The 17,063-nt window shown below is 38.6% G+C and overlaps 1 protein-coding gene across 1 annotated transcript in view; it reads right to left on the bottom strand.

The window, feature by feature from the left end:
* Positions 1-445: 445 nt before the first annotated feature.
* Positions 446-17,063, bottom strand: part of LOC150088573 (uncharacterized) — a 29,571-nt gene continuing 12,953 nt past the window's right edge. The window contains exon 2 of the mRNA XM_090370813.1: positions 446-2,519. Within this exon, the coding sequence (XP_090226939.1) occupies positions 2,211-2,519 (309 nt within the window). The 3' untranslated portion in view covers positions 446-2,210. The remainder of the gene's footprint in view (positions 2,520-17,063) is intronic.

The raw sequence follows: 17,063 nt of genomic DNA, 5'->3' as shown, positions 1-17,063 counted from the left end.
TTTGTCCTATCTCGGTACACTTTTTCAACATGACCATCTATTTCATAATCAGTTCATCAGTTCGTTTAAGCTTTAAATCATTAGCTCTCCCATATGTATTACTATGTATCCATTACGTACTGATAAATTGTTTATTAATAGTTTATCAATATAAACCTGAATATAATCGATTAATAGTTAATGTGCATAATTAACTATTATGCACATTCCAAAAAAAGTTGAATTTCTTGCTTTTTGTGCTGATATATATGTCTTATAAATGTTATATAAGTCCGTTGCGTTTATGCTGACCAGCATAAAAGCAATGGACTTACATATAATGGCATAAAAGTAATGGACAACAATGCTTGCTGGATTTTACAACAGTGCTTGCTGTTGCACAACATTTTAGTGTAGTCTGTTTTGGATTGAATCAATTTATTGATGAAGCCTAAAGCAACATTCAGAAAATAGATTTTATTTTTTGCTATGTCATACAAACAGTCAATAAATAAAAGAAACAAAACCTTTTTAAAAAGCTATGCGCAACAGTGATCGGAGGGTTGGTCGTCTGCTACACGTAAATTCCGAATGTACCTCAGTACACAGGCTTTTTTTTTCATTATTTCTATATAGCATAAAATATAAGCTTTCAGATAAGGTATGTTGTTTGATGGGAGCGGAGGCATTCAAGCATTTTTATTTTATAGCTGCCCGTACACAACTTATGTATGGTAAATATCTTTTGTTGCTTTTCGAGGTGTATAGTTAGAGGAATCATTAATTTTTTTTATCTAGCTTGTATTCCGGGAAAGTCGTATATGAAGAGAGGATCGATTTTTTTAAACATTTTTGTAAGTTAGGAATATTACTAATGGCCGGATGTCAGGTACGTTTTCTACCCGAAGGTCGGTATTTGTTTCAGGATGGTTCGACGAATACAGCTGTGTTCTAACAGATCGAAAACTTTTGGCGATATTCCAGATTCTTTGTGAAGATCATTGAACTTTATGCCTGAGGAAGTACATAGAGTTGCATTAGAGCTGTTGGACAGTTCTGAAAGATTTATAGATCTTTTACAAATATTTGTGCCATCTATTCAGCACTCGTTATTTTCTAACACTGTGAATAAGCAGTCTTCATCTATAATCTGCTGTATCGACTTCTTATCTGAACTTTTTAAAAAAAAAAAAAAGTTTGTCATTTTCGTTTTATAGCTGCCACAATGAGAATTCATCACAGTTGGACTGGTGTCTCTTATTTACACTGTAACGACCTTGCAATAGCTTGATACTTTTATATGTACTGTTTGCATGTTCTCGACACATAATTAAAACATTTCAAAAATAGAACTTAGATTTCGTTCTCATAATGCTAAGTTCACTTATTATTTTTCTGATTAACATATTTTTTTATGAAAACGCAAAACACGAAAAATATTAAAACTTATAGTACTTTTACCGTGTATGGGTTAAATCATATCGTTAGCAGCGTCTGTGGCGCTTCTTGCATGAAAGGCGTAATCAGTAATTTCTTGATTTTCATTTTTCCTTTTATATATGACGAAACATCTATCCGAAAATTTTTAAATCAATTTCTTAATTGCTCAAACCACTTATGAGTGCAAATCACGTTTTAAGGCAACAGTCTTAAAAAATAAAAAGCAGAATATAGTAAAATTAATGAATATCTGAATAGTTTTCTTGTCTCAATTATTATAAACACATTTTACAAACTCCACAAGACTTCTACGATACAGAAATATTCACGGCATTTAACCCCATACGTAGATCAGCTTCTAAGCTGGTTCTAATTATATCTAAAGTGATCAGTGAATCTTGAAGAATTAGGACACGTGATGAAGATCAGCCAGTGAGTCTGAAATAAATTACATTAGCCTCATTGGCTGATGTCATTTACTTCAGCCAATGAGGTAGATATTTAATTTAAGAAAGTTGCTAAACAGTCCTGATTTAGTCACATATCCAAATTAGGTGAAGCGTTAGAAATAAATAACAGGAATGAATGTTTAGGTAACGATAATTAACCTTCAGAGAGATCATAGAACCGGACTAAAAGCTTCCAAAAACAGTCAAAGTTATTGGTTCAACTTTTGTTAGTGGAGAAGGAAAAGGATTATATCACGATCCGGATTACTCCTGTCGGTGGACTAGTCCACAAGGCGAGACGGATACCGATTCTTCAGTAGTGTCACATTCACCAAGCATCATTCATTCTTGCAATTCATAGTTCATAAACTGTCTACACCATCCCCTTACACCTTTCTTGTCTTCACAGCACAGAGGGAAAACAACTTCATTCTTTGTGAATTTAGCACATCGTTCGCATAAGTCTCGGATCTCTCCCCCATGTTTACATTTGTTGTCCGTTGCTCTTCGGTTGGCTAAGGGTTGTTTACCGAATACTTGCTGGTACTCAGTCCACCTGCTAACCTTTAGTGGTTTACAGCGAACCTCACATATGTAAATTAGCAGAAGTGCTATGACGCAGTATGGCACAATCTTTCGGAGAGACATTATCTAAAGGGGAAAAAAAAAGATAAAAAAACATTTATTTTCCTAATTACAATGTATACAGTATAGTTCAGTGTTAATAATCTCTGTATCTTTAATTATGATTAATGCTTTTATGAAAGTTTTTAAGAAATGCTTTTTTGAAAATATGTTTTTATGAAAGCTAGAGTTAAAAGTTTCCAAACATCAACATGTATTTATTTATTTTAGATGATTACAGTGCGAAATATGGAAATTCTTAGGAATTTCGTCGACTGCCTCTCATATCGTATCTGGGGGAGTCATCTATTCTGATGAATCTCCCCAAAAAACGAAGATATTCTTGTCCCTTGTTGTTTTCAGCCAAACATCAACGTGTATTTATTTATCTTAGATGATTACAGTGCGAAATATGGAAATTCTTAGGTATTTCGTCGACTGCCTCTCATATCGTATCTGGGGGAGTCATCAATTCTGATGAATCTCCCCAAAAAACGAAGATATTCTTGTCCCTTGTTGTTTTCAGCCAAACATCAACATGTATTTATTTATCTTAGATGATTACAGTGCGAAATATGGAAATTCTTAGGAATTTCGTCGACTGCCTCTCATATCGTATCTGGGGGAGTCATCAATTGTGATGAATCTCCCCAAAAAACGAAGATATTCTTGTTCCTTGTTGTTTTCAGCCAGCCAAACAAGCCCTGTCTTGAAGTGCTTCAGCTCCGGTACATTTACGTCCTCCAGATGGATTTATCTCTATAGCTTTCTTGATCCACATCTGCTTAGGTCCTCCTCACTCGGCACAAAAATTAATATCTGCTGATCGCTCAAACGATATATTTTTATTTAGAAAATGAATATAACTAAATACATTAAAAACGCGGTCAGATAGCCACAGTGGTCTATTGTTTGGTGAATCAGATCGCACTTGCGAACAACAAATATAGACTGCTCATCTCAGAAGTTGCCAGCGAGCCGGAGCATGCTACTTATTTTGCGTAAGTTTGGAAACTTTAACTCAATCTTATAACAGAATATTTTATAATAAGTCGGCACTATAATAGTTACCAATCAATTTTATAGAATGCTTAAATATGACCAGCAATATTAGATCACCATATGAATGCATCGTCGTACAATACAAAAGTGTTATAGAATATGATGAAAAAATAAACTGATAAACAACAACAATATAGAATAAGATTTTAAATGCTGACAACTATATAAAGCCATTTAGTTAAGTAATGGAACTAATTTGCACTTAAAGCACTATACATACATTATATGGGGCTTGGAGGGGAACAGGCATTCTGTGTGTTATCAGACACAGTCTAAAACACTGATGGATCCAATATCTTTCTATTTCAGAAGATTTAGGAGAAGTCCGGTTGGCCTGCCTCCCTAAAATCCACCCATGCACACCTTCTCGATGGTAAGTCCTGTTACGTCACTTAGGTGGCAACGAACGTGTAGCGTGGTTTTCTCCAAGACGCCTGGTCAGCGTGAAGAGAAAAAGACCAAACCCTCCAGCAAATGACAGCATGACGTCAAACAAATGACAGCAAATGATAGCAAACAAATCCCAGTCCTCAGCGGCTTTCACTCCCCCTCTTACGGCAGCAAGAGGAACAGAGTGGAAGCAGAGGGTGCTAAGAATTTCTGGGTGAAGATAGGATATTAGAGCTGGAAAAGGAATTGGAATATTATCGGTTTGGCTGAAACAAGATGAAGAAATGAATCACTTATGAGTTTATTATCATATATAAATTTTTCATTTTTTTCCCAATGTTTAATCCTACACTTGTATAATTAGTAGTAATATTGTTATTTTCCTCCTATCTCATTCTTGTTTATTACATTGTACAGTATTAGCCTTTACTGTAAACCCCTGGCTTGTAGCCGTGGTGGGTATTGTGTACGGCGTGTGCTTTTGTATGCACTAAAGTGTTCTTCTTCTTCTAAATGGAAATCTGCTGTACACCAATGGAAACAGTGAAAGGAGCGAAGGTGGAGTTGGCTTTCTGGCCCATAGAGATATAAAAAACAACATTTTGGAATTCAAAAGTGCATCGTCAAGGGTGTCAAGACTACTACTCAGGACTTCTAAGAGGTACAAGCTAAAGTTTATAATGATTTATGCACCAACATCAAGCCATGATTATGAAGAGGCTGAAGAAATGTACAGCGAAATTGAGAGGCTTCTAGATGAGCAAAAAACCCACTACACTGTCATTATCGGGTACTTCAATGCTAAGGTTGGAAAGAGACAAAACAACGCAGAAAGGGGGACTATAGAAAATTTTGGAATTGGTGAAAGAAATTAAAAAGGCGAAAGACTTGTGGAATTTGCAGAATCTCGAGGAATATCAGTAATGAACACTTTTTTCAAGAAAAGGGTGAACAGAAAGTGGACATGGAAGAGCCAAAATGGTTAACAACTAATGAAATCGACGTCATCCTCACTAACAGAAGATATATCGTGAATGACGTTGCCGTCCTGAACAAGGTAAATGTTGGAAGTGATCACAGAATGCTAAGATGCACACTTAATTTAGATGTAAAAAAAGAAAGGAAAAAACTGACTCGAGTAAATAATACGGTCTTTGAGATAACAGAAGAGGAGAAAAATCAGTATGTACTGGAACCTAAGAACAAGTTTCAGCTTCTGTAGACTGTTCAGGACTAAGATATCGACCAGGAATACTACAACTTTCTGAAAGTGATAAAGCCCAAGAAACATAGGTAAAAATAAATCCAAAGAAGAAAAAATTAGTAAAGAAACACTTGTCATGATGAACTGAAGACGACAAATGAAGAGCAAGATAATCACTGACAAGGATAAAATTGAGTATGCTGAGTTATGCAAAGCCATTAGAAAGAGACTCAGAGAGGACATAAGAAGATTTAACACAAGAAAAGTAGAACAAGCATTAAGGGAAAACAAAGGACTTAAATCAGCAGCCATGAGCAGTAATACAGAAAGACAAATGATACTGAAACTGAACAATAGCGATGGTGTACTTATGAATAGCAGAGAAGGCATCCTTCAAATAGCAGTGACATAATGCAATCATAGTTTTGCTGCATAAGAAAGGAGATAAATCAGAAATTGGAAATTATAGACCAATTAGCTTGTTATCCCACATCTACAAGTTGCAAGTTGTTCACAAGGGTCATTACTAACAGATTAGAAAGAATACTTGATGAGAATCAACCGAAAGAGCAAGCTGGCATTAGGACAGGATTCTCAACTATGGATCACCTTCATGTAATATCACAGCTAATGGAGAAAGCAAATGAATATAAAACATCATTATGCCTGGCATTTGTGGATTACGAAACGGCATTTGACTTCATACAGCGTAAGGCAATGTTTCGGGCACTGGAAAGACAAGGCATAGATACCCCATATATTATGATTTTCAAGAAAATATATGAGAATGCTACCTCCTTTATTAGACTAGACAAAAACAGTAGCAAATTTAAAATTGAGAAAGGAGTTCGATAAGGAGCACAATATCTCCGAAGTTGTTTACTTCTGCCCTTGAGGAAGCTTTCTGATTAGACTGGTCGCAGAAAGGAGTCAATGTGAATGGAGAGTACCTAAACCATTTACGATTTGCAGATGACATTGTGGTCATAAGCCATGATCCCAAAGAATTAGAGGAAAATCTTAATCATTTATGCAGAGTTATTAAGGATTTCGGACTAAAGATAAATATGGCTAAAACAAAAATAATGATGGACAATTGTGCTACAGAAAGGGATATGATCATTGACGGAGCAGTAATTGAAAAGGTGGATTCATATACTTATCTGGGACAAGTCATTAGTCATAATAATAAATGGCTGGAAGTCAAGAGGAGAATAAATTTTGGATGGATAGCATTCAGGAAATATAGTCACATACTGAGGAACAATATCCCAATTTGTCTGAAACGTAACATAATGAACCAATGTATACTCTACACCATGACTTATGGAAGTGAAACTTGGGCACTCACCAAAAGAATGGAAGAGAAGCTGAGAACTACACAGCGAAGAATGGAACGAATTATATTAGGAATCAGACTGTTAGATAAGAAGAGAAACACATGGATTAGGCAGCAAACTCAAATAAAGGGCATTCTTATCAAAACTAAAGAACTAAAATGGTCTTGGGCAGGACATATAGCTCGAAGACATGATGACAGATGGACTAAGAAAATAACAGAATGGTACCCAAGAGGAGCTAGAAGAAAACTTGGAAGACAACGACGGAGATAGATAGATGAAATTCACGAGTTCGTGGGTAGTAAGTGGATGGCAATTGCAGAAAACAGAAGGAACTGGAAAGTTTCTTGAGAGGTCTTTATCCTGCAATGGATTGAAAATAGCTGATGATGATAATGACATACATTATATCATTATATGCATACATAATTGAGTAATTCATCCATTACAATATACATACCACAAAACCATACACTACATGCTATAACTATTGCATGTAATAACCATACACACTACATGCTATAACTATTGCATAAGTAATACAATTACTGTATAGATAACTTAATTAGAATTACAGCTAAGCTTTTGTTAACTCAAATGCTTTTCTTTACACCAGTCTAGGAGGCCCACGACGTACAACATGATACTTTATGAGTACTGTATACTACTACTACTACTATTATTTTATGGCCACCCGAATAATTAAATTCATCTGCCGTGCATTGTGTATTATGTCCGTAAATTGCGTGTAGGTGTTCTATGGTCGTTTTGCTGAGTACTGTAAGTAAGTGTAAGTGTAAGTGTGTTTAGGGTCAAGCGGCACCAGGGGGTTCCCCCATCTCCGCGTAGTTTACATTGTGGTGTGTTACAGTATGCTGTAAATTCCAGAGATTTAAAAGTGTGTGGATCTTGGATCGTTTAGTGTCGTGTACCGTTGTTCTTCTGGTCGTTTAGCCGCTAAACCCCAATTGGGGCCCAACGTTGCCTCACTTACGCCCCGTGGAGGCAGACCAGGAACCCAGTAGCTTATATGCACTCTGGCAGGTCCTGCCACCTAATTTCCTGAGATTTCGGTGGCTAGGACCTTAAAAAAAAACAAAAAAAAAAAAAGGGGGGCACTTAAGTTTAGAAAAGCCAGAAGGGGTTAATGTGGTTCAGTTTTCAGTTTAGAAATCGTTAATTTTGATTAGTTATGTGGGGTTTACGCTGCCGTATTAGTCAGAGTAGGGGGAAGAGACTGAAGACTGGGGGGAAAGACAGAAGTATGGGGTCGATAGGGAAGGCAACCCCAGATGGTCAGTAAGGCATGCCCATGCCTCACCAGGCGAAATATGTGGCGTGGTAGGAGAGGGAGGAAACAGGAAGACCATTTCCTCCTCCCCCCTGCCAGGGATAGGGGAAAAAAAAGGTATCAGGCAAGGGAGCTGGTAGAGATCGCCATTTGGCTACATGGCAGTGAGGCTGCATCAGTCGTAGTGTAGTCATAAGTCCAGTAGTAGAGTCACTCGTGGGATAGTGTCCCGTCCAAGTTGAATGTCTTTGTTTTGGTTCTCTATCTTCATTCAGTATATTTGTCAGTTTCATTTAAGTCTCATATTTGTTGGTATATAGGCAGGGTTTCTTGGTAGACAGATAGTAGCTTCCACATAATTTTCATTCTGGGGTGTGTCCTAAAGGATGTTTTTTTTTGTTATCTGGCTGGTCGCCTTTCACTCCTGGTGTATTGCATATAGGGTTCTCCTTCTTGAGAAGAGTTCTTGAGCGAAGTTGGTCAGGGCTCTGTATTCCTCCTCTGAATCCAATAGGTGAAACTCTTGCCCTCTGGGGAGGTATCTTATACTCGTGATTAGAATGCACCTGAGATCCTCGTATTGCGGACAGTCGTACATGAGGTGTTCCCAGGTTTCGATCTCTCCACATGTACAGCATGGGTCCTCTACAAGGGCGAAGTACATTAACTTTGCGTTAAAGGGGCCGTGTCCAGTTAGCAAGTATGTTGTTTGCAACCCCGGAAAGAACCAAGTAGGCGATTTTGGATAGATTTTTTCAAGTTGCGGTAAGAACTTGTGGGTGATTGCTCCTTTGGTTGTTTCTGCCCACCTGTCCTGCCACACCTGCAGCAGGTGAGACTGAAGCCGGATCTTTTCTGCCTTATGGTTGTTTGTTGGGTCTATAGTAAATTTCAAGAAAGTGGCGGTAATTCCCTTAGATAAGTAGTAGAGGAGTCCTGTTCTTGCGATTTCAAGATCAAGTGGAAGTACTGCTGCTATCACCTGAAGCGCTGGGTTACTCACCGTTCTGCAGGCGCGGGTAGTAGTGAGGAGGATGGTGCGTTGAATTGCATCCAGGGTTCTCTTATTTACGACCAAGGCAGTTTTGTCATACCAGATTGCTGAAGCGTATGTAATTATTGGGAGGAAGGTTGTCTTGTAGTATAAGGCTAGGGTACGTTTTTTGAGACCCCAGTCTCGCCTTGTGACCCTAGCTACCATGGCAGAGTAGTTTCTGATCTTTTGTCTTAGGAATTTGAGATGTGGTTGGAAGGATAAGTTATTGTCTAGTATGACACCCAGGTGTTTTAGTTGACTAGCAAACTTGATAGTTGTCCCATCAATCTTAATCTGGGGTGGTCGTCTCAGTTGCAGGGTTCCTTTGAGCAGCGCCGACAATGTCTTTGTCGGTGAAATTGTTAAGAAATTCTTCTTGGCCCACTGTTGGAGTATCTGCAGGGCTTGATTAGCTAGGATTTCCAACTGGGCTCTGGAGTTTGCTTGCACTGTCAAAATCAGGTCATCTGCGAAGGCCTACACCCCCAGTGCGCTTAGGTCCATTCTCAAGAACTCATCAAATACCAAGTTCCAGAGAAGTGGGCCCAATACAGACCCCTGTGGACATCCTCTGTGTACTGTTCTTGCGATCTTTTTGTATGGAGTGTTTATTTCAATTTTTCTTTGTGAGAGATAGGTTTCTATGACTTTATAGAGGTTGATGGGTACTTGAGCTTTCCTGAGTCTGCCCAAGACGCTCGGCCACCAGAGTGAGTCGAACGCCCCGGCAAAATCAATCGCTATTACGAGGAAATATTTGTTGTCACATTCTTTGACTTTGTTAGTTAGGTTTCTGAGGGCTTCTGTTGTGGAGGATCCCGGTTTAAATCCAAACTGATTCCCAGCTAGGAGGCCAGCTGCTTCGTAGTGTTGAAGGATTCGTTTGTGCAGTAGCCTTTCAAATAATTTGCTAACTACTGAAAGAAGTGCGATGGGTCTGTAGGATTTCGGGCACTCTGATTTCTTAGCCGGACTCTTGATGATAAGTTTGACGTTGGCCGTTTTCCATTTTGTTGGGAATTTCCCTACCTCTAGGCATCTGTTGAACAGGGTCAATAGAAGTTGTGGTGTATATTCTATTACTTTTTTAAGTATTTCGGGTTCTATCATGTCTAGGCCGGGACATTTTCTCTTTCTTATCCGGGCGGCAGCAGTACTGAGCTCCTCCATGGTGAATGGGGGCTCCATGATTTGTGTATTGTAGTTCAGGTTTTCTTGACAAAGATGATTTTGTTCCTGTAGAGTTGGGACTGCCGGTTCCTTGAATATGGCATTCAAGATGTTGTCCACCGATTGTTCCCAAGTTGTTGTCATTTGACCTTGTGGGGTTCGTGTGGTAGTCACTACCTCCCTTCTAGGGAGTTTGTTGGTAATAACCCTGTAGACTGTTCCCCAAGGGTCATCATTTCCAGTTGTTGTCACTAAGCGTTCCCAGGTTCGTTCCTTACTTTTCCGTATGCCGTCCGTGTATCGGTTTCTGGCTTCTCTATAATGTTGCCTGAGGGCTTCTACTTCGGCTTTTGGCCACGTCCTGCGCGCTCGTTGGAACTCCTTTCTTCTTTTGGTTACCACTTTGCGGAGGGCACTGATTTCCGGAGTCCACCAGGGGTTGGCTCCAGGTTTCGGGTTCTTCTTTTGGATAGCTTCGTTGCTTGTATCTGTGATTATTTTAGTTGTCTTATCTTGCAGTACGTCCGGGTCGGCTTGCGGGTCTAAACTTCCTGGACGCTACTTAACAAGCCGTTAGATATGAACAGCATTCTGTATTCCTCTGTGGCAGCCTAGTTATATACTTCGCCATGGTCTAAGTCGCGGACGCATCTAAAACCCTACAACAATTACAGCTGGTAAATGTTCGAGTAGAGCGCAGGTCAATCCTCATCGTATACTGATTTCTAGACACAATATATATATTGTGCTCAATGATAACTGATATTAAATATTAGACACAATACATGTATATATATATTGTGTCTAGAAATCTGTGTTCATCTCCTGCGGGCTGAAAAACTCGAAATAACCCACACGGGAAAAATACTTCCTCTGCCTGACTTCGTCTGACTGCAGCCTCAGTTGAAGAGTACTTTAGAAATTCCTCCAGTCATTGATTTAATTCGAACTTAGATATCTCCAAACGAGTGCCAAGTACTGGGTTTTTTTTATTATTATTTTTTTTATAACATATCGTGGTTTGGACTTGGACGACGACGTAATTAGACATCGACGAAATTTATAGACACACTATATTGATTCCAGCCTTAGTTATTTCTTCGCATAACACACCCACACAAAAATTGGGCATCGTTCCTGGAACAATGAATGCCATGCGGTAGATTCTTGGTAATTACGGTATGGGGAGAGGACCCTTTTTTTTTCTTTTTTTTTTTTTTTTTTTTTTTTTTTCTTTTCCAGCATGAAAACCCAATGTCATACCGTACAGCATCTAGTGCAGTCATTGGGTTGCCCGAAGTCCCGACATTAGCTTCATTGAACAGTTTTGGGATGAACTGAAATGTTGTCTTCGACCGAGGCCAAGGTTCTTGCAATTACTTAATCGACCAACGTACCGGCTTCAAATGCTAGTGTCTTTATTGTTATCAGAAGCTAGTTCAGAATGTGACCCAGTGTGTAAATAAGGCCAGAGGTGATCAGATACAATGGGTCCTCGGTTTTATTGATCCAATATTATTATATTGAATCTATAAAATATTCTTTGAAACATGCAGGTGTCCGGTTACTTTTGGCAATATAGTTCATGTTTAAATTTTCACACATACACTATCAAACACAAATCAGTGTGAGGATGATCTTCTTATACCTGATTCTGTGATTCCTCTTGGATTATTATGGTACGAGAGTCTTTGCCAATGCCACTAGGAAAGCCATAAGGGTTTATGGAAACTGCTAGTTAGGAGAGACAATGGTAACGCAGTTATTCGTTTTTTAATGGATCAAAGTAATGGATCACATCTCAAGGATTCTTGCATGAGACCACAAAAGCCAAATATGTTTGTTGTTATTACAACGATATGCTGAAGACTGCGATGTTTTATATGACTGGAAGCTGTTGCTAGTGCAACAACCTACAAAAATCTTAGGGCAGCAAATAACGTCAAACCACTTAGTATGGACTGTGTCTATGAATATTTCAGGGATTATGAATAAAATAAACAAGCCTAAACTCCTCATTCGTACAACTAACACCGAAATAATAAGGCTATCGGACACAGGTGGCACATAGAAATAGGAGACAATAAGTTTGACCAATGTATGTATGATTTTTTGGAAGGACAGGCAAATGCTTCTTACCTAAGGCAGCCTGAACGCGACAAAATCATTTCCAGAATTGGAACTTACACACACGTCAGCGTTGAATCTGTATGGTGTGAAGTAATCGGATAGGGGGAGCGGTTGTATGCCACAGACCAGAAGATAGTGAAGAGCATGATGAAGGCCTCTATCTGCCGATGTAATTGGTGATAAATGTGAATGTCTTGTTGTGGATAATTCCAGTTTTCTCTTCAATGATTGGAGCAGGTGGTAGGAAATCTTTCCATTGAGGACAAGAATTTTCATTTAAGTAACAACTGTTGTTTATATCAGCATGGGGAGTCTGCTTGGGATGGCTAGTCAGTTACCCAATCTCTCCACTATAGATCCTAGAGAATTTTAGCAAATCTGTTAGTGCTTCATGGCATGGAACTCTTCCGTCATGTGGAGAACTTCATGCCATGAATTTTATCGAAAGAGCTGCAGTACTTGATTGACATGGTTCAAGGCACATCGAACACGTACTATGGACCAAAGGAAACGGTAACGGTACTGTGGAAGAACGGGTCACATGTTTCTCCAGTTTGGTGGAAGTGCTACAGTATGTAGGATGCCTGGAGTCCGCTTACTACCCAAGAATGCTCCACCTGTGAAGCTAGAAGATGTTGTTGTCGTGGTTTAGGAGTGTTTCTCGTGGTATGAACTAGGTCCACTGATCGCAGTGAATGAAATCATAAATGCTACGTCCTACATTAGTGTTCTGGACAATTCTTTATGCCCTACATGGTGGCAATTTTATGGAAATAGCTTTTGCATTCTAACACAACGCATTCCATATCACAAAGCAAGCGTTGTGAACGCGTGTTTTCAAGAGAATAAAATCGGACCATTGCAGTAACTAGCACAGAGCACCGAGCTTAAAGTTCATTTATACTTTAAAGGAGTGGAATGAAGCAATCATTACGACAGCCATTATTAATTTATTTGAATAAATAAATGTTTCGCTAAATAAATAGCTACAAGTGTTTCATGATGTTTAGTAAGATAGATTATATGCCCCGGATCAAACCGACGATAAAGACTGCTTTTGGTCAAGTAGTGATGCCATTCAAATACGATCAACTATAAGAGTTTTATATTTACATTAAGTGCTTTAGTTTCATCTTCTTGAAGTCCTCTGTTCGCCTTTCTAACTATTCAAAGGGCACTTTTGGAAAAAAAATTAATGTAAACATATAAAAAATAGTCGAGGAAAATTTTGCTGATCTAGAAATAAAGAATTGCTGGAGATGTGCTCGTAAGCATTTCTCATATAGCCACTTTCCATTTATTTGCAATCTGTACCATCTGCTTGTATAATGGAATATTTTTGTAGTCTCATAATTGCCATTTTCTTTTGAATTTGATAACATTCTACACTTTTCTTGAATGTTTGTATGTCAGTTTACAGAATACCTATTATGCAAAATTAAGTTCGTGCATGCGCAAAAAATGGAATCACGAATCGTTGTAATAGATATGATCAGTGAAATATTAAAAATGAGAAATGTGAAATTTTTCACGTTTTACAGTCTTTTAAACTTTCATTTAAATGTTTCATTTAAACAGATAAAGTGGAGTTTTAACTTTTATAATATATTTTTCCAAAATTAGCAGAATGAATAATAAATATTTGTTTGCTTCTTAATATGTATTTTATTATACAGTAGGTGAAATTTGGGTCACTATCCAATTTATTTTCTGGAGATTACGTTTTAATATTTGAAAAATTTGAATTTTTAGCAGTAGACATAATAGATAGAGACTTATGCTATTTATAATCCAGTTAATCTTGATTTCTTATCCATGTTATTTCTTCATCTAAATTTATGCTATCTTTTGGCCAAGAAGGTTTAATTGATTGTTAAGAACAGAATGGTAATCTTACACTCGCGGTCATGCGGTGATTACGACTGCTTTTCTTCTGCGTGGAAGAGGCCTGGGTCGGATTTCGAATGGACCGGAGCGCATCTGTATGCGATTCCTATTCCTGGTGCACCAATCATGTTATATAGGGTGCTTCAAAAAATGTTGACACTTAATGGGTTTATCGTTTTTAATGGAAACAAAACAGATAATACACTGCAATACTCCACCTGTTCGGCATCATTGTCTACATATACCAGGAATCTTCTCCATGTGGATCCCTGAACCCAGAGGCACGTTTCTTATGGTATTGTTGCAATCACATTTTTAATATTCCGTCGGAGGTGTTGTACATCACGGGGCTGGGTGGCATAAATATGTTCTTTTACCATACCCCACAGCTAAAAATCACAAGGCGTATGGTCCGGCGAACGTGCTAGTCATTTCAGAGGCCCACTTCTGCCATTACATCTCAGTTCAAATTTTCTGTTAAGATGAGTACGGACATTCAAAGCAAAATGGGATGGAGCATAATCCAACTGAAAGTATCCGGTAAGTTGGATTGATAGTGACAAGTTGTCCTCTACATAGTTCTCCATGTACAAGAAGTCGCCACCGTTGATTGTGACGTTCTCAAAAAAAGTACAGCCCTACCACCCCTGCCACTATGACTGCACACAAGACATTGATTTTAGGACTGGCTCGCTCGTGCTCACACACGACATGAGGATTCTCAACCTCAGAAGACACAGTTGTGTTTGTTCACATGTCCACATATGTGAAAGGTTGCGTCGTCGCTGAATGCCACTAAGCTGTAAATGTCAGATTCCAGTTCATCTCCAAAAAAATGTTGCAAGTATCAACACGAGCGGCTTTCTCCAAGAGATAAGGCCTGTACGATCTGCAAATTATATGGCTGCATTTCTAGGTCCTTATTCAGGATTCTCCATACAGTTTCCCGGGAAAGACCACATTCTGCATTGTATCGTCTGATTGATTTCTTTGGGCTACTCAGACTCCTTGGGATAACAGCTGTGTTTGCAAGGGATCGACCTGTTCGCGACCGACCGCTGTTCCCTCTGTAATTGTCAACAAACAGGGCCGGATTTAACGAACTTGTTCTAAACGCGATAAATGGTGAATCTCGAGGGTGGATCTCAGTTTAAACGCACTCGATATTTGTTGCGGACCACCATGTATGACTGGAAGACCTGCATCCACTCAACAACCTATCTTCTTTGTGCCAAAGTCAATCTTGTTGCCATTTCAGTCAACTGAAAAGAAAACCAGAATATTTCCCATAAGTGTTAACATTTTTTGAAGCACCCTGTATATACTTGATTATTGAAAATAAGACATTTTATCAGTGAGCGTTCTGCTTCAATAAAATTTTCCATTTCAAGTCCTGGGCTTCGGTTAGAACTGTGTGAAGATGGGGAGAATTTTTATGGGTCATTTTCACACCATGGCCTCCGATTCAGTATCCAGAAAAATTGACCATAGAATACACGCAATGTATAGATACCAGTGATGCTTTACAGTCTTAGTTTCTTTGGCTTAAAAACAAACAATTGTTAAGGTCATTATTTTCCGTCTTCTTTTCACCACGTGGAAAAGACCTTAGTTCGAATCCCGTCGATGACAGGAGGAATTTTTATGGGTCTTTTTCACAACGCGGCTGAGTTAGTCGGTCTCAGGCGAGTGTAGCATGTTTTTTTCTTCCGGAAAATCGGGTTTTTCGTCCAGCAAACAGAAAACTCGCAGCACACGCAATTTACAGACAGCACACAAAGCAACATGACCTTGGTCGCTAATGCTCTTAAAACCCAACGACAACCAACCACCCATTATTTTCTATTTTGGATAAAATTAATGGTCTTCATCTGGTCGATTAATTCGTCTTCCCAACATGCATTTAGAACAGCATTACTTTAAAAAACTGTTAGGTGCTTACAAATGACTTGGTTGTTTAGAACAAATGTGGCGACTCAAGCTTTGAAGCATCATTATATTGTTCTTTTAAATTGTTTGCGTTTTATATGTGGTGTTTCTCTTTTGAGAGAATTTTTTTTACACTGCGTATATTAATTCAAAAAGATAGCATGGCATCTTATTTTCATCCAAGTGTAACTAATTTATTCCATTTATTCCATATTTTTGATATACTTATCATTCTACATTTGTACAGTTTATGAAATATTTTATTTTACTGACATTTGTGTGAAGTCAATGATTACAAGAATATTTTATTGACATGATTCCTGTGACTAGCTGCTAGAGGAGATATGACATGTTTTCATGCCATAAATGGCTTCTTAATACTACTGGAGAGCAGGGTGTACTCCAGAGCTTATCTGAACATCGTCATGGATCAAATATATTCATCAGTTGTATGTTTACTCGTATGGACATGGTTACTTTCAAAATGACAGTGAACCATAGACCATGTGAAATGTATGGAAGAGTGGTTTGAGGTGTTTCATGGCATGTTCTGAGTCCTCTGATCGGTTCGATGTGAATACTTACATTTCTATCGTCGCCGACCAAGTACACCCCTTCATGATGACAATGTATCCAGACATTCCTGAGTCAATCAACAAGATAACGCATCATGTCAGAAGTCCAAGCAGGTTGCTAACTGGTTTAAGGAACATGACAATGAATTTTCCTTCTCCCCCACAACTCATCTGATCTCAACCCAATTGAGCATGTTAAGAACCTACTGGAAAGGAATTGGATGCTATGAATTCACCGAAAAATATGTGAGCATTACTGTACTAATTGTGCAATGCATGAATAGCACAACCACAAGATACCTTGCGATATCTTGGGAAGTCCATGTCAAGATGTGTACGGCTGTATTACGTGAAAAAGGTGGGTCCCTTTTTCGCAGATATTAGCAGGTGTTACTAATGCAACATGTGTATGTTTACAGTGAATGATCACTGAATTATGACCACCTACTTAATACTGTGTTGAGACACCTTTCGCACGAATAACAACCGCTATTCTCCTAGACATTGACTCCACTAGATGTCTGAAGATGTCCGTAGGGATCTCCATCCATGCTGCC

Source organism: Mastigoproctus giganteus, chromosome 3 (assembly GCF_048544385.1).
Source record: "Mastigoproctus giganteus isolate SK-2022 chromosome 3, ASM4854438v1, whole genome shotgun sequence".
Classification (NCBI taxonomy): domain Eukaryota; kingdom Metazoa; phylum Arthropoda; class Arachnida; order Uropygi; family Thelyphonidae; genus Mastigoproctus; species Mastigoproctus giganteus.
This window is presented reverse-complemented; position numbering and strand designations above follow the sequence as displayed.